General features: G+C 42.7%; 1 protein-coding gene across 6 annotated transcripts in view; it reads right to left on the reverse strand.

The window, feature by feature from the left end:
- Positions 1–1,345: 1,345 nt before the first annotated feature.
- The window catches only part of LOC139555922 (intersectin-2-like), a 129,047-nt gene continuing 103,549 nt past the window's right edge, over positions 1,346–26,843 (reverse strand). For 5 of the 6 annotated variants that reach the window (XM_071369297.1, XM_071369299.1, XM_071369300.1 and 2 more), the window contains 7 exons: positions 17,502–17,557; positions 17,003–17,169; positions 11,736–11,769; positions 11,199–11,320; positions 10,710–10,806; positions 5,482–5,664; positions 1,346–4,303 (listed from right to left, as the gene is read on the reverse strand). In XM_071369297.1, the coding sequence (XP_071225398.1) occupies positions 5,579–5,664; positions 10,710–10,806; positions 11,199–11,320; positions 11,736–11,769; positions 17,003–17,169; positions 17,502–17,557 (562 nt within the window). In that variant the 3' untranslated portion in view covers positions 1,346–4,303; positions 5,482–5,578. The remainder of the gene's footprint in view (positions 4,304–5,481; positions 5,665–10,709; positions 10,807–11,198; positions 11,321–11,735; positions 11,770–17,002; positions 17,170–17,501; positions 17,558–26,843) is intronic. The other variant, XM_071369298.1, reaches the window with a different exon arrangement.

Here is a 26,843-nt window from a genome sequence, read left to right on the forward strand (position 1 = left end):
TTATTGATCACATACACATATTTAGCAGATGTTATTGCGGGTGTTGTGAAATGCTTGTGTTCCTAGTTCCAACAGTGCAGCAGTATCTAACTAAATGCTTGTGTTCCTAGCTCCAACAGAGCAGTAATATCTAACTAAATGCTTGTGTTCCTAGCTCCAACAGTGCAGCAGTATCTAACTAAATGCTTGTGTTCCTAGCTCCAACAGTGCAGTAGTATCTAACTAAATGCTTGTGTTCCTAGCTCCAACAGTGCAGTAATATCTAACTAAATGCTTGTGTTCCTAGCTCCAACAGTGCAGTAGTATCTAACTAAATGCTTGTGTTCCTAGCTCCAACAGTGCAGTAGTATCTAACTAAATGCTTGTGTTCCTAGCTCCAACAGTGCAGTAGTATCTAACTAAATGCTTGTGTTCCTAGCTCCAACAGTGCAGTAGTATCTAACTAATTGCTTGTGTTCCTAGCTCCAACAGTGCAGTAGTATCTAACTAAATGCTTGTGTTCCTAGCTCCAACAGTGCAGTAGTATCTAACTAAATGCTTGTGTTCCTAGCTCCAACAGTGCAGTAGTATCTAACTAAATGCTTGTGTTCCTAGCTCCAACAGTGCAGTAGTATATAACAAATCACAACAATACACACAAATCTAAAGTAAAATAATTGAGTTAAGAAATATATAAATATTACGACGAGCAATTTAGGAGTGGCATTGACTAAATACAGTAGAAGACCGTAGATACATATGAAATGAGTAAAGCAGAATGTAAACATGAATAAAGTGACCAGTGGTTCCATGTATATGGGGCAGCAGCCTCTAAGGTGGAGGGTTGAGTAACCAGGTGGTAACCGGCTAGTGATGGCTGTTTAACAGTCTGATGGTCTTGAGATAGAAGCTGTTTTTCAGTCTCTCGGTCCCTGCTTTGATACACCTGTACTGACCTCGCCTTCTGGATGATAGCAGGGTGAACAGACAGGTCCTCGGGTGGTTGTTGTCCTTGATGATCTTTATGTCCTTCCTGTGACATCGGGTGCTGTAGGTGTCCTGGAGGGCAGGTAGGTTGCCCCTGGTGATGCGTTGGGCAGACCGCACTACCCTCTGGAGAGTCCTGGGGTTGAGGGCGGTGCAGTTGGTATACATCTGTGTGTGTGACTGCAGTGTGTGACTGCAGTGTGTGACTGTGTGTGTGACTGTAGTGTGTGACTGTAGTGTGTGACTGTAGTGTGTGTGACTCAGTGTGTGACTGCAGTGTGTGACTGTGTGTGTGACTGCATGTGTGACTGCAGTGTGTGACTGCGTGTGTGACTGCGTGTGTGACTGCGTGTGTACGTCCATAAGAAAAGCAGACCCATTACCCAGTGATAACCAGTTTATTCTCAGCTCATTGTTACTGTATGCTATGTACATAATTGACAGAGCAGAGTGAGGCACATTGTCTGAACACTTCTACACAATATACTGGATGTATAGCAGTGGTGATGCTAACACTAGGCTAAAGCATAACACTGGTGATGCTAACACTAGGCTAAAGCATAACACTGGTGATGCTAACACTAGGCTAAAGCATAACACTGGTGATGCTAACACTAGGCGAAAGCATAACACTGGTGATGCTAACACTAGGCTAAAGCATAACACTGGTGATGCTAACACTAGGCTAAAGCATAACACTGGTGATGCTAACACTAGGCTAAAGCATAACACTGGTGATGCTAACACTAGGTTAAAGCATATCACTGGTGATGCTAACACTAGGCTAAAGCATAGTACTGGTGATGCTAACACTAGATTTTAAGCATAGCACTGGTGATGCTAACACTATGTTAAAGTATACAACATGTGATGCTAGTTATATGCTAAAGTATTGCACTTGTTACCACAATACCTAAGTATAGCACGGGTGATGCTAACGCTAGGCTAAAGTAAGCTAAAGCAAAGCCAAGGTGATGTTAACAATCTGGTAAAGCATAGCTAACACTAGGCTAAAGTATAGCACTAGTAATGGTAACGCTAGGTTAAAATATAGCACATGTGATGCTAAAGTAGCATAGCACATGCAATGCTAGGGTAAATGCTAGGCTAACACTAGGCTAAAGTAATGTGAAGCACCTTTGATCGTGGCGAAACCCCCAGCTGATTGCATACGAGTGAGTGAGGAACTAACGCGACACACCATACAGAAAGAGACAGAGAGCTGTGTCATGTTGCTGGTGACAGTATTGAACCAGTGTGTGTGTTAGTTAGTAGTGTGACAGCAGCAGATAGTTATAATATAACCTAAACATAGTTTCTCTATGGGCCAGTTTCCCAGACAAAGATTAAGCCTAGTCCTGGACTAAAAGGTGCTTTCAATAGAGAATCTCCATTGCGCTTTATTTTTTTGTCCTGGAATAGGTTTATCCTGTAGGGTTGGTCCGGATGAGTTAGGGCCGGTCCGGATGAGTTAGGGTTGGTCCGGATGAGTTAGGGCCGGTCCGGATGAGTTAGGGCCGGTCCGGATGAGTTAGGGCCGGTCCGGATGAGTTAGGGTCGGTCCGGATGAGTTAGGGCCGGTCCGGATGAGTTAGGGCCGGTCCGGATGAGTTAGGGCCGGTCCGGATGAGTTAGGGCCGGTCCGGATGAGTTAGGGCCGGTCCGGATGAGTTAGGGCCGGTCCGGATGAGTTAGGGCCGGTCCGGATGAGTTAGGATCGGTCCGGATGAGTTAGGGCCGGTCCGGATGAGTTAGGATCGGTCCGGATGAGTTAGGATCGGTCCGGATGAGTTAGGGCCGGTCCGGATGAGTTAGGGCCGGTCCGGATGAGTTAGGGCCGGTCCGGATGAGTTAGGGGTCGGTCCGGATGAGTTAGGGCCGGTCCGGATGAGTTAGGACCGGTCCGGATGAGTTAGGGCTGGTCTGGATGAGTTAGGGCCGGTCCGGATGAGTTAGGGGTCGGTCCGGATGAGTTAGGGCCGGTCCGGATGAGTTAGCCACGTTGTGATTACTTTCTAGTCGCTAGTGCATTAGTATGAATGACCCTGTGCATGTAATACATACAGCCATACAGGTGTGTAAAGCCTAATCTTACAAAACGAAATGACTTTTATTTAGTACATATTATGTCAATTGTTTTTACAACATCAAACTACTAGAGTAGCAAATTCTCTGCAATTTCTTATAAGACGTATACATTTTTATATTCTAGTCTAAATAAATTTAAAGCATGATTTTGACATCATTTCAGAGGAACAGGAGATAATAGTTAATATGGGTAATGTATCTACCTCTGTCCCTAGGTAGAGAAGATAAGAACAGCAGGGTAGAGATAGCAGAGAAATAGGAGAAAGAAGAGAGAGAGAGAACTAGTTATGATAGAGGAGAGAGAGAACTAGTTATGATAGAGGAGAGAGAACAAGTTATGATAGAGGAGAGAGAGAACTAGTTATGATAGAGGAGAGAGATAACTAGTTATGATAGAGGAGAGAGATAACTAGTTATGATAGAGGAGAGAGAGAACTAGTTATGATAGAGGAGAGAGAACTAGTTATGATAGAGTAGAGAACTAGTTATGATAGAGGAGAGAGAACTAGTTTTGATAGAGGAGAGAGACCAAGTTATGACAGAGGAGAGAGATAACTAGTTATGATAGAGGAGAGAGATAACTAGTTATGATAGAGGAGAGAGATAACTAGTTATGATAGAGGAGAGAGAGAACTAGTTATGATAGAGGAGAGAGAACTAGTTATGATAGAGGAGAGAGAACTAGTTTTGATAGAGGAGAGAGACCTAGTTATGACAGAGGAGAGAGATAACTAGTTATGATAGAGGAGAGAGATAACTAGTTATGATAGAGGAGAGAGATAACTAGTTATGATAGAGGAGAGAGAACTAGTTATGATAGAGGAGAGAGAACTAGTTATGATAGAGGAGAGAGAACTAGTTATGATAGAGGAGAGAGACCAAGTTATGATAGAGGAGAGAGATAACTAGTTATGATAGAGGAGAGAGAGAACTAGTTATGATAGAGGAGAGAGACCAAGTTATGATAGAGGAGAGAGATAACTAGTTATGATAGAGGAGAGAGATAACTAGTTATGATAGAGGAGAGAGATAAATAAAGAGTGAGGATAGAGAGAGATAACTAGTTATGATAGAGAGAGATAAAGAGGATAGGCGATCAGAAAGCATCCTAAAGGAGTTCAAATAAGAGAGTGGAGGAAGAAGACGAGGGTCTCGCTGGCAGATGAGGAGGTGGGGCTTCCAGGATTGGCTCAGAGAAGAAGAAGTAGATTTAAGAGAAGGGAGAGGACAAGGTGCCAGCTTTACTTTCCTACAAAGAGATGCAACGTAGAAGAGGAGAGGGGAAGTGAGAGAGGAGAGGTGGATGGAGAGAGAGAGGGAGAGACAGCAGTCATTAATATAGTTTAATATTCCATTCTGTGAACTTTTCCTGACTGGAAAGACTTCTATATCAAATACCTATTAAATATACAAACCTGCTTGGAAACATTTTGTCACTAATTTGAATATGTCTATATAATCATTCCTGTTTCATTAAATGGGGCCTTTATTAAGGCAACAGTGTTCCCTCTTGACGACAGAGAACCACTGCTGTGAGGCCTTTATTAACAACAGTGTTCCCTCTTGTCGACAGAGAACCACTGCTGTGGGGCCTTTATTAACAACAGTGTTCCCTCTTGTCGACAGAGAACCACTGCTGTGAGGCCTTTATTAACAACAGTGTTCCCTCTTGACGACAGAGAACCACTGCTGTGAGGCCTTTATTAACAACAGTGTTCCCTCTTGACGACAGAGAACCACTGCTGTGGGGCATTTATTAACAACAGTGTTCCCTCTTGACGACAGAGAACCACTGCTGTGAGGCCTTTATTAACAACAGTGTTCCCTCTTGACGACAGAGAACCACTGCTGTGGGGCATTTATTAACAACAGTGTTCCCTCTTGACGACAGAGAACCACTGCTGTGGGGCATTTATTAACAACAGTGTTCCCTCTTGACGACAGAGAACCACTGCTGTGGGGCCTTTATTAACAACAGTGTTCCCTCTTGACGACAGAGAACCACTGCTGTGAGGCCTTTATTAACAACAGTGTTCCCTCTTGACGACAGAGAACCACTGCTGTGGGGCCTTTATTAACAACAGTGTTCCCTCTTGACGACAGAGAACCACTGCTGTGGGGCCTTTATTAACAACAGTGTTCCCTCTTGACGACAGAGAACCACTGCTGTGCATCAATGAATACAGTGGAGGAGGAGGGGGAAGAGGACTGGTAGGTGGAGGGGGGAGGATGAGGGGGAAGGGGACTGGTAGGTGGAGGGGGGAGGATGAGGGGGAAGAGGACTGGTAGGTGGAGGGGGGAGGATGAGGGGGAAGGGGACTGGTAGGTGGAGGGGGGAGGATGAGGGGGAAGAGGACTGGTAGGTGGAGGGGGGAGGAGGAGGGGGAGGAGTAGGAGCGGGAAGATGAGGAGGAGTTGTGGACTCACATTACTGCCTGGGGTCGGACTCAGTGGTCATGGTGACGTAATTGGTTGGCAACAGCCCCGTGACCCCATTGACCTCTCCAATCCACCTATCAGGGTGTCATTGTCCAGAACGTTGATCAGCTGACCCTTGGAGAAGCTCATCAAGTCCTGATTGGCTGCTGTGTAGTTGTACCTGGCGATGACCTGGCACAATGGGGTCAAGGGGCGGGGTCAGAGATGCAGGAGGAGGAGTTAGGGACGTCAGTGATATAGAAGGGAAAAAATGAGTAGAACTCTGCTTTGTTCCGTTAAAAAACAACCTGGAAACACATGAGGGTATAGAGGGTTTAAAGAGCCCTCAGAAAACAACCTGGAAACACAGGTGGGTATAGAGGGTTTAAAGAGCCCTCAGAAAACAACCTGGAAACACATGAGGGTATAGAGGGTTTAAAGAGCCCTCAGAAAACAACCTGGAAACACAGGTGGGTATAGAGGGTTTAAAGAGCCCTCAGAAAACAACCTGGAAACACAGGTGGGTATAGAGGGTTTAAAGAGCCCTCAGAAAACAACCTGGAAACACAGGTGGGTATAGAGGGTTTAAAGAGCCCTCAGAAAACAACCTGGAAACACAGGTGGGTATAGAGGGTTTAAAGAGCCCTCAGAAAACAACCTGGAAACACAGGTGGGTATAGAGGGTTTAAAGAGCCCTCAGAAAACAACCTGGAAACACAGGTGGGTATAGAGGGTTTAAAGAGCCCTCAGAAAACAACCTGGAAACACAGGTGGGTATAGAGGGTTTAAAGAGCCCTCAGAAAACAACCTGGAAACACATGAGGGTATAGAGGGTTTAAAGAGCCCTCAGAAAACAACCTGGAAACACAGGTGGGTATAGAGGGTTTAAAGAGCCCTCAGAAAACAACCTGGAAACACAGGTGGGTATAGAGGGTTTAAAGAGCCCTCAGAAAACAACCTGGAAACACAGGTGGGTATAGAGGGTTTAAAGAGCCCTCAGAAAACAACCTGGAAACACAGGTGGGTATAGAGGGTTTAAAGAGCCCTCAGAAAACAACCTGGAAACACAGGTGGGTATAGAGGGTTTAAAGAGCCCTCAGAAAACAACCTGGAAACACAGGTGGGTATAGAGGGTTTAAAGAGCCCTCAGAAAACAACCTGGAAACACAGGTGGGTATAGAGGGTTTAAAGAGCCCTCAGAAAACAACCTGGAAACACAGGTGGGTATAGAGGGTTTAAAGAGCCCTCAGAAAACAACCTGGTAACACAGGTGGGTATAGAGGGTTTAAAGAGCCCTCAGAAAACAACCTGGAAACACAGGTGGGTATAGAGGGTTTAAAGAGCCCTCAGAAAACAACCTGGAAACACAGGTGGGTATAGAGGGTTTAAAGAGCCCTCAGAAAACAACCTGGAAACACAGGTGGGTATAGAGGGTTTAAAGAGCCCTCAGAAAACAACCTGGAAACACAGGTGGGTATAGAGGGTTTAAAGAGCCCTCAGAAAACAACCTGGAAACACAGGTGGGTATAGAGGGTTTAAAGAGCCCTCAGAAAACAACCTGGAAACACAGGTGGGTATAGAGGGTTTAAAGAGCCCTCAGAAAACAACCTGGAAACACAGGTGGGTATAGAGGGTTTAAAGAGCCCTCAGAAAACAACCTGGAAACACAGGTGGGTATAGAGGGTTTAAAGAGCCCTCAGAAAACAACCTGGAAACACAGGTGGGTATAGAGGGTTTAAAGAGCCCTCAGAAAACAACCTGGAAACACAGGTGGGTATAGAGGGTTTAAAGAGCCCTCAGAAAACAACCTGGAAACACAGGTGGGTATAGAGGGTTTAAAGAGCCCTCAGAAAACAACCTGGAAACACAGGTGGGTATAGAGGGTTTAAAGAGCCCTCAGAAAACAACCTGGAAACACAGGTGGGTATAGAGGGTTTAAAGAGCCCTCAGAAAACAACCTGGAAACACAGGTGGGTATAGAGGGTTTAAAGAGCCCTCAGAAAACAACCTGGAAACACAGGTGGGTATAGAGGGTTTAAAGAGCCCTCAGAAAATATTCACACCATGTCTTTAGAAATGTTTAGAAATTAATTCAAAATGAAAAGCTGAGTCAATAAGTATTCAACTCCTTTGTTATGACAAGCCTAAATAAGTTCAGGAGAAACATTTGCTTAACAAGTCACATAACACGTTGTATGGAATTGGTAGATGAGTAAAACAAAAAAGCAGACATTGAATGTCACGACCGAAGTTGGCTCCCCTGCCTGTTCAGGCGGCGTTCGGCGGTCGTCGTCGCCGGTCTACTAGCCGCCACCGATCCCTTTTTCCTTTTCTGTTAGTTTTGTCTTATTAGTTGCACCTGTTACTTTTTGTTTCTTGATTTTTCGTCTATTTAAGCCTGTTAGGCCCGCTTAGGTTTGTGTGGGATTATTTCTGTCGGTTGTGGATGTGTTTTCATTGTTCTCCGGATCGTTTGCCCTGTGTTTGGGCTGGTAAGTGTTTATGCTCCCTGTTTTTGGCGTGACCGTTTAGTGCCGGAGAAAATAAACTACTATCACTGAACCCTCTGCTCTCTGCGCCTGACTCCTACCCACCACTCCTTGTAAACCGTGACATTGAATATCCCTTTGACCATTGTGAAGCTATTAGTTACACTGGATGGTGTATCAATACACCCAGTCACTACAAAGATACAGGCGTCCTTCCTAACTAAGTTGCCGGAGAGGAAGGAAACTGCTCAGGGATTTCACATTGAGGCCAATGGTGACTTTTAAACATTTACAGAGTTTAATGGCTGTGATAGGAGAAAACTGAGGATGGATCAACAACATTGTAGTTACTCCACAATACTAACCTAAATGACAGAGTGAAAATATGGAAGCCGGTACAGAATAAAAACATTCTGGTTGCAATAAGTCACTAAAAGAAAACTGCTAAAAATGTGCCAAAGAAATGAACTTTGTCCTGAATACAAAGCGTTATGTTTGGGGCAAATCCAACACAACACATTACTGAGTACCACTCTTTATATTTTGAAGCATGGTGGTGGCTGCATCATGTTATGGGTATGCTTGTCATCGGCAAGGACAGGGAGTTTTTTAGGATAAAAAGAAACGGAATAGAGCAAAGCACAGGCAAAATGCTTGAGGAAAACCTGGTTCAGTCTATTTTCCACAAGACACTGGGAGGCAAATTCACCTTTCAGCAGGACCAAGATGACATTGAATGGTCCTAATAAACCCCAGGAAGAGTAGCTGCTGCCTTGGCAGGAACTAATGGGGATCCATAATAAACCCCAGGAAGAGTAGCTGCTGCCTTGGCAGGAACTAATGGGGATCCATAATAAACCCCAGGAAGAGTAGCTGCTGCCTTGGCAGGAACTAATGGGGATCCATAATAAACCCCAGGAAGAGTAGCTGCTGCCTTGGCAGGAACTAACAGGGATCCATAATAAACCCCAGGAAGAGTAGCTGCTGCCTTGACAGGAACTAATGGGGATCCATAATAAACCCCAGGAAGAGTAGCTGCTGCCTTGGCAGGAATTAATGGGGATACAGAGAGAGGGGTATAGTGGTTATAGAGGGAGGATGTTTGACATCCCTGTTATAGAGTGGGGATGTTTGACATACCTGGTATAGTGGTTATAGAGGGAGGATGTTTGACATCCCTGTTATAGAGTGGGGATGTTTGACATCCCTGTTATAGTGGCTATAGAGTGAGGATGTTTGACATCCCTGTTATAGAGGCTATAGAGTGAGGATGTTTGACATCCCTGTTATAGAGTGAGGATGTTTGACATCCCTGTTATAGAGGCTATAGAGTGAGGATGTTTGACATCCCTGTTATAGAGTGGGGATGTTTGACATCCCTGTTATAGAGGCTATAGAGTGAGGATGTTTGACATCCCTGTTATAGAGTGGGGATGTTTGACATCCCTGTTATAGAGGCTATAGAGGGAGGATGTTTGACATCCCTGTTATAGAGGCTATAGAGTGGGGATGTTTGACATCCCTGTTATAGAGGCTATAGAGGGAGGATGTTTGACATCCCTGTTATAGAGGCTATAGAGGGAGGATGTTTGACATCCCTGTTATAGAGGCTATAGAGGGAGGATGTTTGACATCCATGTTATAGAGGCTATAGAGTGAGGATGTTTGACATCCCTGGTATAGTGGTTATAGAGGGAGGATGTTTGACATCCCTGGTATAGTGGTTATAGAGGGAGGATGTTTGACATCCCTGTTATAGAGGCTATAGAGGGAGGATGTTTGACATCCCTGGTATAGTGGTTATAGAGTGAGGATGTTTGACATCCCTGTTATAGAGGCTATAGAGGGAGGATGTTTGACATCCCTGTTATAGAGGCTATAGAGGGAGGATGTTTGACATCCCTGTTATAGAGGCTATAGAGGGAGGATGTTTGACATCCCTGTTATAGTGGTTATAGAGGGAGGATGTTTGACATCCCTGTTATAGAGGCTATAGAGTGAGGATGTTTGACATCCCTGTTATAGAGGCTATAGAGTGAGGATGTTTGACATCCCTGTTATAGAGGCTATAGAGGGAGGATGTTTGACATCCCTGTTATAGAGGCTATAGAGTGAGGATGTTTGACATCCCTGGTATAGTGGTTATAGAGGGGGGATGTTTGACATCCCTGTTATAGAGGCTATAGAGTGGGGATGTTTGACATCCCTGGTATAGTGGTTATAGAGGGAGGATGTTTGACATCCCTCAGTTAGAGACGTATCAGATTTGATTCTGGCCAGTGTTATTACCTGGCCCAGAATGAAACGTATAGTGTAGATGGTACAGGTTGACATGTACTTTATAGATCATGGTTGGGGTCAATTCCATTTCAATTCAGAAAGTACAATGACGTTCCAACTCCGATTCTGTTCCACTACTTTTCAATGAGGAAAATGTAGAATTCGGTTTACTTTCTGAATTGACTGAAACTGATTCCCGACCATGGTGTAGATGGGGCAGGTAGACATATTTAGTATAGATCAGCCAGTATTCTGACCAGACCAGTCAGGTAGACATATTTAGTATAGATCAGCCAGTATTCTGACCAGTCAGGTAGAAATATTTAGTATAGATCAGCCAGTATTCTGACCAGACAGGTAGACATATTTAGTATAGATCAGCCAGTATTCTGACCAGACCAGTCAGGTAGACATATTTAGTATAGATCAGCCAGTATTCTGACCAGACCAGTCAGTATAGGTTGTTACCTGGGACAGGTGCAGGGGTAGTCTTGCTGCTGGTTGGAGGCAGCAGTTTGACATGAGAGGAGAGGAACCAGCCTCGTTGTGGCCCCTTCCCTCGGACCTGGAGGACAGAACACCTACAGTATTCTGGTGGACTTTCATTTTAACCAGGAAATCACATTGAGTTTGACATCTCTTTCTCCTGGACAAGAAAGCTGCCCAAATCCTGTGCATTTACACAGGCAGCACAATTCTGATCTTTTTTAGTCACTCATTTGTCGTTTGACCAATTCAGATCTTATGCCAATTATTGTGTAAAAGATCAGAATTGGGCTGCCTGTGTAAAGGAAGTCTTAGTTAACCACACAACATCCATAGGGTGTCAGGTGAAGCTGCCTGGATGCAGATCTGGGGTCAGTTTTACATTTAGGTTAAGATTGGGGAGGGAACCGAGGGGAAACTTTAACCCCGGAGCAAACAATACAATAGGTAGATGTTATGATGTCAGCTGACCTGCAATTCCCCAAGCCACCAGCCGGAGGAGTTCTTGGCATGGACCACGATCAGTTGCCCCGGTGACAGACTTAGCTGCTCTGTAGTCAGGGTGACCGCGGCCATGACAGCCTGGGCGATCTCTATCGACCAATCAGAGAGACGGGTTGGAGGTTCAGACAATATCTACTGACATTTGAAATCAGTCTGAAATGACTCAGTAGTAGTTACTACTAGGCTTTAGAACGGCTGTGTTTATATGTGTGTGTGTGTGTGTGTGTGTGTGTGTGTGTGTGTGTGTGTGGACGTGTTTAACTATTCTTGTGGGGACCAGAAGTCCAGCTGGGGACATTTTGTTAGTCCCCACAAGGTCAAATGCTATTTCTAGGGGGTTTAGGGTTAAGGTTAGGGTTAGGGTTAGGGTAAGAGTACGGGTTAGGATTAGGGTTAGGGGTTAGGGAAAATAGGATTTTGAATGGGACTGAATTGTATGTCCCCACAAGGTTAGCTGTACAAGACTGTGTGTGTCTGTGTGTGTGTGTGTGTGTGTGTCCTCACCAGGTTTCTTGGCAGCAGCTCCAGGCCCAGCGATCTGGAAACACAAAGCCACACAACGGAAACAGAATAATATCACCTGTCCGTAACACACTGGACTGTATTACATCACAACAATGGTGCCAGACCGTAAAGTGACTGAAACCTCTTAGTACTGTTCTCTGTATCACTGGTTAACAAACGCTGTTGGTTGCTTGTACAGTAACATTTCTCCCCAGCCAGAGTACTCCTCATGAAAATAGGAAGGACTAATGTTATTGTGACTGTAACAGCACCATGTTCTGTTCTGTAGGCCTGTTGTTGCCTAAACTCCCAGGGTTTTCCAGATATCCGGTTGGAAGATTCCCAGAATCGAGAGGGAATAAGTAGAAAATCCAGAATCTTCCAACTGGGACTTTTACAACCTGACATGAGTCCTGTTTTCTCTCCTCTGGTTGAATGAGTTAGAGGCAGTGTTGGGGGCTAACGCGTTATAAAGTACTCAAATTACTTTTTTTTGTGATAACGAGTAACTTAACGCGTTATTTTTTCAATTTAAGTAAACAGATACTTAGTTACTTTTTACAAATAAGGAAATTGTAACTTTTTATTTTATTTCTGCCAAATAAAAATTTGCACACTTCCTGTTTCTTCAAGAACGTTGTGGCAGGGAGCTAGCTAGCAAGATGGCAGAGCCAACAGCCTTTATACCGTGGAAGTATTCACATTATTTAGAATTGATAGAAGAAAAAGGAGAAAAAACCATAATAATAAAATGCAAACTGAGCCTCGGGGATAAACGCCTGTCAACTGAGAAGAACTCAAATATCAAGAAGCACCTTCAAGACAAGCACATCTCCACAAGACTGGTGCGGCAGCCATTGATCCCGAGGACGATGGCACTTCTGCTCCAAAACAGCAACATCTACATTTCTGTCCGGCTAAACCTGTCACCTCGAGAGAACTACATTAACCTGTATGTGTCTTTGATGATTGTAAGTAAATCCTTTGATTTCCTGACATTTATTTCAATGCATTACGGTTAGGATTTATATGAGAGTTTGCATTTGTTTTGTTTAATTAACGCGCAGGTTATTTACATTTTCACATCGCTATTTCATGTCAGGAATGTTGTGACTTAATAGCCTGTATTTAGTGGCTTTAATATGTATATTTGGTTTCATAAAGCTGCCTAAATGTTGGTTTTGATTTCTGGACAATGCTCCTTTGATGCGTTGGATTTATCAAGATAGAATTTAGTTTCTGATGCAACACTTTTGTTTGAATTCATCAGACATTTTCGATAAAATGGAATTTGTTCAAAACACTTCGACATGCCGCTATTCATTCATCTGTCTATATTATCATAATGTGTATTATTAATAACACATTTCTCCTTCACACGTTTTGTGGAACAGTTACATTTGAATATAGGCTGCTGAACTACAAAGGCCAAATAATAATGTGATAAAAAAATACATTGTTTATAGTTCAATTTCCTGAAACAACAAACAACCATTAGGACATCTGACAGAGATCTGTCTGGAGCTCTCCCATGATGCCTGATGACAGAGATCAGTCTGGAGCTCTCCCATGATGCCTGATGACAGAGATCAGTCTGGAGCTCTCCCATGATGCCTGATGACAGAGATCAGTCTGGAGCTCTCCCATGATGCCTGATGACAGAGATCAGTCTGGAGCTCTCCCATGATGCCTGATGACAGAGATCAGTCTGGAGCTCTCCCATGATGCCTGATGACAGAGATCAGTCTGGAGCTCTCCCATGATGCCTGACGACAGAGATCAGTCTGGAGCTCTCCCATGATGCCTGATGACAGAGATCAGTCTGGAGCTCTCCCATGATGCCTGATGACAGAGATCAGTCTGGAGCTCTCCCATGATGCCTGATGACAGAGATCTGTCTGGAGCTCTCCCATGATGCCTGATGACAGAGATCTCAGTCTGGAGCTCTCCAATGATGCCTGATGACAGAGATCTCAGTCTGGAGCTCTCCCATGATGCCTGATGACAGAGATCTCAGTCTGGAGCTCTCCCATGATGCCTGATGACAGAGATCAGTCTGGAGCTCTCCCATGATGCCTGATGACAGAGATCAGTCTGGAGCTCTCCCATGATGCCTGATGACAGAGATCAGTCTGGAGCTCTCCCATGATGCCTGACGACAGAGATCAGTCTGGAGCTCTCCCATGATGCCTGATGACAGAGATCAGTCTGGAGCTCTCCCATGATGCCTGATGACAGAGATCAGTCTGGAGCTCTCCCATGATGCCTGATGACAGAGATCAGTCTGGAGCTCTCCCATGATGCCTGATGACAGAGATCAGTCTGGAGCTCTCCCATGATGCCTGACGACAGAGATCAGTCTGGAGCTCTCCCATGATGCCTGATGACAGAGATCAGTCTGGAGCTCTCCCATGATGCCTGATGACAGAGATCAGTCTGGAGCTCTCCCATGATGCCTGATGACAGAGATCTGTCTGGAGCTCTCCCATGATGCCTGATGACAGAGATCTCAGTCTGGAGCTCTCCAATGATGCCTGATGACAGACCTCAGTCTGGAGCTCTCCCATGATGCCTGATGACAGAGATCTCAGTCTGGAGCTCTCCCATGATGCCTGATGACAGAGATCAGTCTGGAGCTCTCCCATGATGCCTGATGACAGAGATCAGTCTGGAGCTCTCCCATGATGCCTGATGACAGAGATCTGTCTGAAGCTCTCCCATGATGCCTGATGACAGAGATCAGTCTGGAGCTCTCCCATGATGCCTGATGACAGAGATCAGTCTGGAGCTCTCCCATGATGCCTGATGATAGAGATCTGTCTGAGGCTCTCCCATGATGCCTGATGACAGAGATCAGTCTGGAGCTCTCCCATGATGCCTGATGACAGAGATCTGTCTGGAGCTCTCCCATGATGCCTGATGACAGAGATCAGTCTGGAGCTCTCCCATGATGCCTGATGACAGAGATCTGTCTGGAGCTCTCCCATGATGCCTGATGACAGAGATCAGTCTGGAGCTCTCCCATGATGCCTGATGACAGAGATCAGTCTGGAGCTCTCCCATGATGCCTGATGACAGAGATCAGTCTGGAGCTCTCCCATGATGCCTGATGACAGAGATCAGTCTGGAGCTCTCCCATGATGCATGATGACAGAGATCAGTCTGGAGCTCTCCCATGATGCCTGATGACAGAGATCAGTCTGGAGCTCTCCCATGATGCCTGATGACAGAGATCAGTCTGGAGCTCTCCCATGATGCCTGATGACAGAGATCAGTCTGGAGCTCTCCCATGATGCATGATGACAGAGATCAGTCTGGAGCTCTCCCATGATGCCTGATGACAGAGATCAGTCTGGAGCTCTCCCATGATGCCTGATGACAGAGATCAGTCTGGAGCTCTCCCATGATGCATGATGACAGAGATCTCAGTCTGGAGCTCTCCCATGATGCATGATGACAGAGATCTCAGTCTGAGGCTCTCCCATGATGCATGATGACAGAGATCTCAGTCTGGAGCTCTCCCATGATGCCTGATGACAGAGATCTCAGTCTGGAGCTCTCCCATGATGCATGATGACAGAGATCTCAGTCTGGAGCTCTCCCATGATGCCTGATGACAGAGATCAGTCTGGAGCTCTCCCATGATGCCTGATGACAGAGATCTCAGTCTGGAACTCTCCCATGATGCCTGATGACAGAGATCTCAGTCTGAGGCTCTCCCATGATGCCTGATGACAGAGATCTCAGTCTGAGGCTCTCCCATGATGCCTGATGACAGAGATCTCAGTCTGGAGCTCTCCCATGATGCCTGATGACAGAGATCAGTCTGGAGCTCTCCCATGATGCCTGATGACAGAGATCAGTCTGGAGCTCTCCCATGATGCCTGATGACAGAGATCAGTCTGGAGCTCTCCCATGATGCCTGATGACAGAGATCAGTCTGGAGCTCTCCCATGATGCCTGATGACAGAGATCAGTCTGGAGCTCTCCCATGATGCCTGATGACAGAGATCAGTCTGGAGCTCTCCCATGATGCCTGATGACAGAGATCAGTCTGGAGCTCTCCCATGATGCATGATGACAGAGATCAGTCTGGAGCTCTCCCATGATGCCTGATGACAGAGATCAGTCTGGAGCTCTCCCATGATGCCTGATGACAGAGATCAGTCTGGAGCTCTCCCATGATGCATGATGACAGAGATCTCAGTCTGAGGCTCTCCCATGATGCCTGATGACAGAGATCAGTCTGGAGCTCTCCCATAATGCCTGATGACAGAGATCTCAGTCTGGAGCTCTCCCATGATGCCTGATGACAGAGATCTCAGTCTGGAGCTCTCCCATGATGCCTGATGACAGAGATCAGTCTGGAGCTCTCCCATGATGCCTGATGACAGAGATCTCAGTCTGAGGCTCTCCCATGATGCCTGATGACAGAGATCTCAGTCTGAGGCTCTCCCATGATGCCTGATGACAGAGATCTCAGTCTGGAGCTCTCCCATGATGCCTGATGACAGAGATCTCAGTCTGGAGCTCTCCCATGATGCCTGATGACAGAGATCTCAGTCTGAGGCTCTCCCATGATGCCTGATGACAGAGATCTCAGTCTGAGGCTCTCCCATGATGCCTGATGACAGAGATCTCAGTCTGGAGCTCTCCCATGATGCCTGATGACAGAGATCTCAGTCTGAGGCTCTCCCATGATGCCTGATGACAGAGATCTCAGTCTGAGGCTCTCCCATGATGCCTGATGACAGAGATCTCAGTCTGAGGCTCTCCCATGATGCCTGATGACAGAGATCTCAGTCTGAGGCTCTCCCATGATGCCTGATGACAGAGATCTCAGTCTGAGGCTCTCCCATGATGCCTGATGACAGAGATCTCAGTCTGAGGCTCTCCCATGATGCATGATGACAGAGATCTCAGTCTGAGGCTCTCCCATGATGCCTGATGACAGAGATCTCAGTCTGAGGCTCTCACATGATGCCTGATGACAGAGATCTCAGTCTGAGGCTCTCCCATGATGCCTGATGACAGAGATCTCAGTCTGAGGCTCTCCCATGATGCATGATGACAGAGATCTGTAGGTCTTTAGGTGCTTAGCAGAACGTTCCACTTTGAATATCCCGCGAGTACTAAGTAGGCAAGTCAATCTAAGGCGGTACGCACCCTCTACTGGGCATAACAATGACTTTCGAGACTTTCAAAAGTAACTTACCCCAACACTGGTCAGGTGTCAGGGTCAAGGATCAAGGGTCGGGGATACTAACCTCTGGTTCCATGGGTTTGACGTAGTTGGAAGGGAACACTCCGGTCCGGTTTCCAATGCACCCCCTCCACCACTCCCCCTCCTGCTCTGTTACCATGACTACGTCCCCCTCAGAGAACGTCAGGTCGCCCGCCTCCGGGCTCTCATAGGTGTACAGGGCCACGAACTCTGATTGGACAGAACACAGATCGGTGAGCAACAACAGAACTTCTGATTGGAGGAGAAATGAAAATGGGCATGCATAACCACAACATGGTGTAGAATAAAATAATCAAACAGCTGGAGTGCCTACCAAATGAAACACTATTCCCTATGTAGTGCACTACTTTGACCAGGGCCCTATTCCCTATATAGTGCACTACTTTGACCAGGGCCCTATTCCCTATATAGTGCACTACTTTGACCAGGGCCCTATTCCCTATATAGTGCGCTACTTTTGACCAGGGCATTTGGGACTCACCCTGGCTGAAAGTCAATGAGGGATAAAGAGACACACTCACCTTCTAGCTGGCTGGGATCTGGGATCTCCAACTCATCAACAGCGGTGTACAGAGGTCTGTAGACGACACATACACTCTCAGTGTAGTATATAGATAACACTCTCAGTGTAGTATATAGACAACACTCAGTGTAGTATATAGACAACACTCTCAGTGTAGTATATAGACACCACTCTCAGTGTAGTATATAGACACCACTCTCAGTGTAGTATATAGACACCACTCTCAGTGTAGTATATAGACACCACTCTCAGTGTAGTATATAGACAACACTCTCAGTGTAGTATATAGACAACACTCTCAGTGTAATATATAGACAACACTCTCAGTGTAGTATATAGACAACACACTCAGTGTAGTATATAGACAACACTCTCAGTGTAGTATATAGACAACACACTCAGTGTAGTATATAGACAACACTCTCAGTGTAGTATATAGACAACACTCTCAGTGTAGTATATAGACAACACTCTCAGTGTAATATATAGACAACACTCTCAGTGTAGTATATAGACAACACTCTCAGTGTAGTATATAGACAACACTCTCAGTGTAGTATATAGACAACACACTCAGTGTAGTATATAGACAACACTCTCCGTGTAATATATAGACAACACTCTCCGTGTAATATATAGACAACACTCTCCGTGTAATATATAGATAACACTCTCAGTGTAGTATATAGACAACACTCTCAGTGTAGTATATAGACAACACTCTCAGTGTAGTATATAGACAACACTCTGTGTAGTATATAGATAACACTCAGTGTAGTATATAGACAACACTCTCCGTGTAATATATAGACAACACTCTCCGTGTAGTATATAGACAACACTCTCCGTGTAGTATATAGACACCACTCTCAGTGTAGTATATAGACACCACTCTCAGTGTAGTATATAGACACAACTCTCAGTGTAGTATATAGACACCACTCTCAGTGTAGTATATAGACACCACTCTCAGTGTAGTATATAGACACCACTCTCAGTGTAGTATATAGACAACACTCTCCGTGTAATATATAGACACCACTCTCCGTGTAGTATATAGACAACACTCTCCGTGTAATATATAGACAACACTCTCAGTGTAATATATAGACAACACTCTCCGTGTAATATATAGACACCACTCTCCGTGTAGTATATAGACAACACTCTCCGTGTAATATATAGACACCACTCTCAGTGTAATATATAGACACCACTCTCAGTGTAATATATAGACACCACTCTCAGTGTAATATATAGACAACACTCTCAGTGTAGTATATAGACAACACTCTCAGTGTAGTATATAGACAACACTCTCCGTGTAGTATATAGACAACACTCTCCGTGTAGTATATAGACAACACTCTCAGTGTAGTATATAGACAACACTCTCAGTGTAGTATATAGACAACACTCTCAGTGTAGTATATAGACAACACTCTCAGTGTAGTATATAGACAACACTCTCAGTGTAATATATAGACAACACTCTCAGTGTAGTATTATAGACAACACTCTCAGTGTAGTATATAGACAACACACTCAGTGTAGTATATAGACAACACACTCAGTGTAGTATATAGACAACACACTCAGTGTAGTATATAGACAACACTCTCCGTGTAGTATATAGACAACACTCTCCGTGTAGTATATAGACAACACACTCCGTGTAGTATATAGACAACACTCTCCGTGTAATATATAGACAACACTCTCCGTGTAATATATAGACAACACTCTCCGTGTAGTATATAGACAACACTCTCAGTGTAGTATATAGACAACACTCAGTGTAGTATATAGACAACACTCTCAGTGTAGTATATAGATAACACTCAGTGTAGTATATAGACAACACTCTCCGTGTAATATATAGACAACACTCTCCGTGTAGTATATAGACAACACTCTCCGTGTAGTATATAGACAACACTCTCAGTGTAGTATATAGACAACACTCTCAGTGTAGTATATAGACAACACTCTCAGTGTAGTATATAGACAACACTCTCAGTGTAGTATATAGACAACACTCTCAGTGTAATATATAGACAACACTCTCAGTGTAGTATATAGACAACACTCTCAGTGTAGTATATAGACAACACTCTCAGTGTAGTATATAGACAACACACTCAGTGTAGTATATAGACAACACTCTCCGTGTAATATATAGACAACACTCTCCGTGTAATATATAGACAACACTCTCCGTGTAATATATAGACAACACTCTCCGTGTAGTATATAAACAACACTCTCAGTGTAGTATATAGACAACACTCTCAGTGTAGTATATAGACAACACTCAGTGTAGTATATAGACAACACTCTCAGTGTAGTATATAGATAACACTCAGTGTAGTATATAGACAACACTCTCCGTGTAATATATAGATAACACTCAGTGTAGTATATAGACAACACTCTCCGTGTAGTATATAGACAACACTCTCCGTGTAGTATATAGACAACACTCTCAGTGTAGTATATAGACAACACTCTCAGTGTAGTATATAGACAAAACTCTCAGTGTAGTATATAGACAACACTCAGTGTAGTATATAGACAACACTCTCCGTGTAATATATAGATAACACTCTCAGTGTAGTATATAGACAACACTCTCAGTGTAGTATATAGACACCACTCTCAGTGTAGTATATAGACACCACTCTCAGTGGGGTATATAGACACCACTCTCAGTGTAGTATATAGACACCACTCTCAGTGTAGTATATAGACAACACTCTCCGTGTAATATATAGACACCACTCTCAGTGTAGTATATAGACAACACTCTCAGTGTAGTATATAGACAACACTCTCCGTGTAATATATAGACAACACTCTCCGTGTAATATATAGACAACACTCTCCGTGTAATATATAGACACCACTCTCAGTGTAGTATATAGACAACACTCTCCGTGTAATATATAGACACCACTCTCAGTGTAATATATAGACACCACTCTCCGTGTAATATATAGACACCACTCTCAGTGTAGTATATAGACAACACTCTCCGTGTAATATATAGACACCACTCTCAGTGTAGTATATAGACAACACTCTCAGTGTAGTATATAGACAACACTCAGTGTAGTATATAGACAACACTCTCAGTGTAGTATATAGACAACACTCTCAGTGTAGTATATATACACCACTCTCAGTGTAGTATATAGACACCACTCTCAGTGTAGTATATAGACAACACTCTCCGTGTAATATATAGACACCACTCTCAGTGTAGTATATAGACAACACTCTCAGTGTAATATATAGACACCACTCTCAGTGTAGTATATAGACACCACTCTCAGTGTAATATATAGACAACACTCTCAGTGTAGTATATAGACAACACTCTCAGTGTAGTATATAGATAACACTCAGTGTAGTATATAGACAACACTCTCCGTGTAGTATATAGACAACACTCTCAGTGTAGTATATAGACAACACTCTCAGTGTAGTATATAGACAACACTCAGTGTAGTATATAGACAACACTCTCAGTGTAGTATATAGACAACACTCTCAGTGTAGTATATAGACACCACTCTCAGTGTAGTATATAGACACCACTCTCAGTGTAGTATATAGACACCACTCTCAGTGTAGTATATAGACACCACTCTCAGTGTAGTATATAGACAACACTCTCCGTGTAATATATAGACAACACTCTCCGTGTAATATATAGACACCACTCTCAGTGTAGTATATAGACAACACTCTCAGTGTAGTATATAGACAACACTCTCCGTGTAATATATAGACAACACTCTCCGTGTAATATATAGACAACACTCTCCGTGTAATATATAGACACCACTCTCAGTGTAGTATATAGACAACACTCTCAGTGTAGTATATAGACAACACTCTCAGTGTAGTATATAGACAACACTCTCAGTGTAGTATATAGACAACACTCTCAGTGTAGTATATAGACAACACACTCAGTGTAGTATATAGACAACACTCTCCGTGTAGTATATAGACAACACTCTCAGTGTAGTATATAGACAACACTCTCAGTGTAGTATATAGACAACACTCTCAGTGTAGTATATAGACAACACTCAGTGTAGTATATAGACAACACTCTCCGTGTAATATATAGATAACACTCTCAGTGTAGTATATAGACACCACTCTCAGTGTAGTATATAGACACCACTCTCAGTGTAGTATATAGACACCACTCTCAGTGTAGTATATAGACACCACTCTCAGTGTAGTATATAGACACCACTCTCAGTGTAGTATATAGACACCACTCTCAGTGTAGTATATAGACACCACTCTCAGTGTAGTATATAGACACCACTCTCAGTGTAGTATATAGACACCACTCTCAGTGTAGTATATAGACAACACTCTCCGTGTAATATATAGACACCACTCTCAGTGTAGTATATAGACAACACTCTCCGTGTAATATATAGACAACACTCTCCGTGTAATATATAGACAACACTCTCCGTGTAATATATAGACACCACTCTCAGTGTAGTATATAGACAACACTCTCCGTGTAATATATAGACACCACTCTCAGTGTAATATATAGACACCACTCTCAGTGTAATATATAGACAACACTCTCAGTGTAGTATATAGACAACACGCTCAGTGTAGTATATAGACAACACTCTCAGTGTAGTATATAGACAACACTCTCAGTGTAGTATATAGACAACACTCTCAGTGTAGTATATAGACAACACACTCAGTGTAGTATATAGACAACACTCTCAGTGTAGTATATAGACAACACACTCAGTGTAGTATATAGACAACACTCTCAGTGTAGTATATAGACAACACTCTCAGTGTAGTATATAGACAACACTCTCAGTGTAGTATATAGACAACACTCTCAGTGTAGTATATAGACAACACTCTCAGTGTAGTATATAGACAACACTCTCAGTGTAGTATATAGACAACACTCAGTGTAGTATATAGACAACACTCTCAGTGTAGTATATAGACAACACTCTCCGTGTAGTATATAGACAACACACTCCGTGTAGTATATAGACAACACTCTCCGTGTAATATATAGACAACACTCTCCGTGTAATATATAGATAACACTCTCAGTGTAGTATATAGACAACACTCTCAGTGTAGTATATAGACAACACTCAGTGTAGTATATAGACAACACTCTCAGTGTAGTATATAGATAACACTCAGTGTAGTATATAGACAACACTCTCCGTGTAATATATAGATAACACTCTCCGTGTAGTATATAGACAACACTCTCAGTGTAGTATATAGACAACACTCTCAGTGTAGTATATAGACAACACTCTCAGTGTAATATATAGACAACACTCTCAGTGTAGTATATAGACAACACTCTCAGTGTAGTATATAGACAACACTCTCAGTGTAGTATATAGACAACACACTCAGTGTAGTATATAGACAACACTCTCCGTGTAATATATAGACAACACTCTCAGTGTAGTATATAGACAACACTCTCAGTGTAGTATATAGACAACACTCTCAGTGTAGTATATAGACAACACACTCAGTGTAGTATATAGACAACACTCTCCGTGTAGTATATAGACAACACTCTCAGTGTAGTATATAGACAACACTCTCAGTGTAGTATATAGACAACACTCTCAGTGTAGTATATAGACAACACTCAGTGTAGTATATAGACAACACTCTCCGTGTAATATATAGATAACACTCTCAGTGTAGTATATAGACACCACTCTCAGTGTAGTATATAGACACCACTCTCAGTGTAGTATATAGACACCACTCTCAGTGTAGTATATAGACACCACTCTCAGTGTAGTATATAGACACCACTCTCAGTGTAGTATATAGACACCACTCTCAGTGTAGTATATAGACACCACTCTCAGTGTAGTATATAGACACCACTCTCAGTGTAGTATATAGACACCACTCTCAGTGTAGTATATAGACAACACTCTCCGTGTAATATATAGACACCACTCTCAGTGTAGTATATAGACAACACTCTCCGTGTAATATATAGACAACACTCTCCGTGTAATATATAGACAACACTCTCCGTGTAATATATAGACACCACTCTCAGTGTAGTATATAGACACCACTCTCCGTGTAATATATAGACACCACTCTCAGTGTAATATATAGACACCACTCTCAGTGTAATATATAGACAACACTCTCAGTGTAGTATATAGACAACACGCTCAGTGTAGTATATAGACAACACTCTCAGTGTAGTATATAGACAACACTCTCAGTGTAATATATAGACAACACTCTCAGTGTAGTATATAGACAACACACTCAGTGTAGTATATAGACAACACTCTCAGTGTAGTATATAGACAACACACTCAGTGTAGTATATAGACAACACTCTCAGTGTAGTATATAGACAACACTCTCAGTGTAGTATATAGACAACACTCTCAGTGTAGTATATAGACAACACTCTCAGTGTAGTATATAGACAACACTCTCAGTGTAGTATATAGACAACACTCTCAGTGTAGTATATAGACAACACTCTCAGTGTAGTATATAGACAACACTCTCCGTGTAGTATATAGACAACACACTCCGTGTAGTATATAGACAACACTCTCCGTGTAATATATAGACAACACTCTCCGTGTAATATATAGATAACACTCTCAGTGTAGTATATAGACAACACTCTCAGTGTAGTATATAGACAACACTCAGTGTAGTATATAGACAACACTCTCAGTGTAGTATATAGATAACACCTCAGTGTAGTATATAGACAACACTCTCCGTGTAATATATAGATAACACTCTCCGTGTAGTATATAGACAACACTCTCAGTGTAGTATATAGACAACACTCTCAGTGTAGTATATAGACAACACTCTCAGTGTAATATATAGACAACACTCTCAGTGTAGTATATAGACAACACTCTCAGTGTAGTATATAGACAACACTCTCAGTGTAGTATATAGACAACACACTCAGTGTAGTATATAGACAACACTCTCCGTGTAATATATAGACAACACTCTCCGTGTAATATATAGACAACACTCTCCGTGTAATATATAGACAACACTCTCCGTGTAGTATAAAGACAACACTCTCAGTGTAGTATATAGACAACACTCTCAGTGTAGTATATAGACAACACTCTCAGTGTAGTATATAGACAACACTCTCAGTGTAGTATATAGACAACACTCTCAGTGTAATATATAGACAACACTCTCAGTGTAGTATATAGACAACACTCTCAGTGTAGTATATAGACAACACTCTCAGTGTAGTATATAGACAACACACTCAGTGTAGTATATAGACAACACTCTCCGTGTAATATATAGACAACACTCTCCGTGTAATATATAGACAACACTCTCCGTGTAATATATAGACAACACTCTCCGTGTAGTATATAGACAACACTCTCAGTGTAGTATATAGACAACACTCTCAGTGTAGTATATAGACAACACTCAGTGTAGTATATAGACAACACTCTCAGTGTAGTATATAGATAACACTCAGTGTAGTATATAGACAACACTCTCCGTGTAATATATAGATAACACTCAGTGTAGTATATAGACAACACTCTCCGTGTAGTATATAGACAACACTCTCCGTGTAGTATATAGACAACACTCTCAGTGTAGTATATAGACAACACTCTCAGTGTAGTATATAGACAACACTCTCAGTGTAGTATATAGACAACACTCAGTGTAGTATATAGACAACACTCTCCGTGTAATATATAGATAACACTCTCAGTGTAGTATATAGACAACACTCTCAGTGTAGTATATAGACAACACTCTCAGTGTAGTATATAGATAACACTCAGTGTAGTATATAGACAACACTCTCCGTGTAGTATATAGACAACACTCTCAGTGTAGTATATAGACAACACTCTCAGTGTAGTATATAGACAACACTCAGTGTAGTATATAGACAACACTCTCAGTGTAGTATATAGACACCACTCTCAGTGTAGTATATAGACACCACTCTCAGTGTAGTATATAGACACCACTCTCAGTGTAGTATATAGACACCACTCTCAGTGTAGTATATAGACACCACTCTCAGTGTAGTATATAGACAACACTCTCCGTGTAATATATAGACAACACTCTCCGTGTAATATATAGACACCACTCTCAGTGTAGTATATAGACAACACTCTCAGTGTAGTATATAGACAACACTCTCCGTGTAATATATAGACAACACTCTCCGTGTAATATATAGACAACACTCTCCGTGTAATATATAGACACCACTCTCAGTGTAGTATATAGACAACACTCTCAGTGTAGTATATAGACAACACTCTCAGTGTAGTATATAGACAACACTCTCAGTGTAGTATATAGACAACACTCTCAGTGTAGTATATAGACAACACACTCAGTGTAGTATATAGACAACACTCTCCGTGTAGTATATAGACAACACTCTCAGTGTAGTATATAGACAACACTCTCAGTGTAGTATATAGACAACACTCTCAGTGTAGTATATAGACAACACTCAGTGTAGTATATAGACAACACTCTCCGTGTAATATATAGATAACACTCTCAGTGTAGTATATAGACACCACTCTCAGTGTAGTATATAGACACCACTCTCAGTGTAGTATATAGACACCACTCTCAGTGTAGTATATAGACAACACACTCAGTGTAGTATATAGACAACACTCTCCGTGTAGTATATAGACAACACTCTCAGTGTAGTATATAGACAACACTCTCCGTGTAGTATATAGACAACACTCTCAGTGTAGTATATAGACAACACTCTCAGTGTAGTATATAGACAACACTCTCAGTGTAATATATAGACAACACTCTCAGTGTAGTATATAGACAACACTCTCAGTGTAGTATATAGACAACACTCTCAGTGTAGTATATAGACAACACACTCAGTGTAGTATATAGACAACACTCTCCGTGTAATATATAGACAACACTCTCAGTGTAGTATATAGACAACACTCTCAGTGTAGTATATAGACAACACTCTCAGTGTAGTATATAGACAACACACTCAGTGTAGTATATAGACAACACTCTCCGTGTAGTATATAGACAACACTCTCAGTGTAGTATATAGACAACACTCTCAGTGTAGTATATAGACAACACTCAGTGTAGTATATAGACAACACTCTCAGTGTAGTATATAGACAACACTCAGTGTAGTATATAGACAACACTCTCCGTGTAATATATAGATAACACTCTCAGTGTAGTATATAGACAACACTCTCAGTGTAGTATATAGACA

This window comes from Salvelinus alpinus, chromosome 27, assembly GCF_045679555.1.
Source record: "Salvelinus alpinus chromosome 27, SLU_Salpinus.1, whole genome shotgun sequence".
In the NCBI taxonomy this organism is placed as follows: domain Eukaryota; kingdom Metazoa; phylum Chordata; class Actinopteri; order Salmoniformes; family Salmonidae; genus Salvelinus; species Salvelinus alpinus.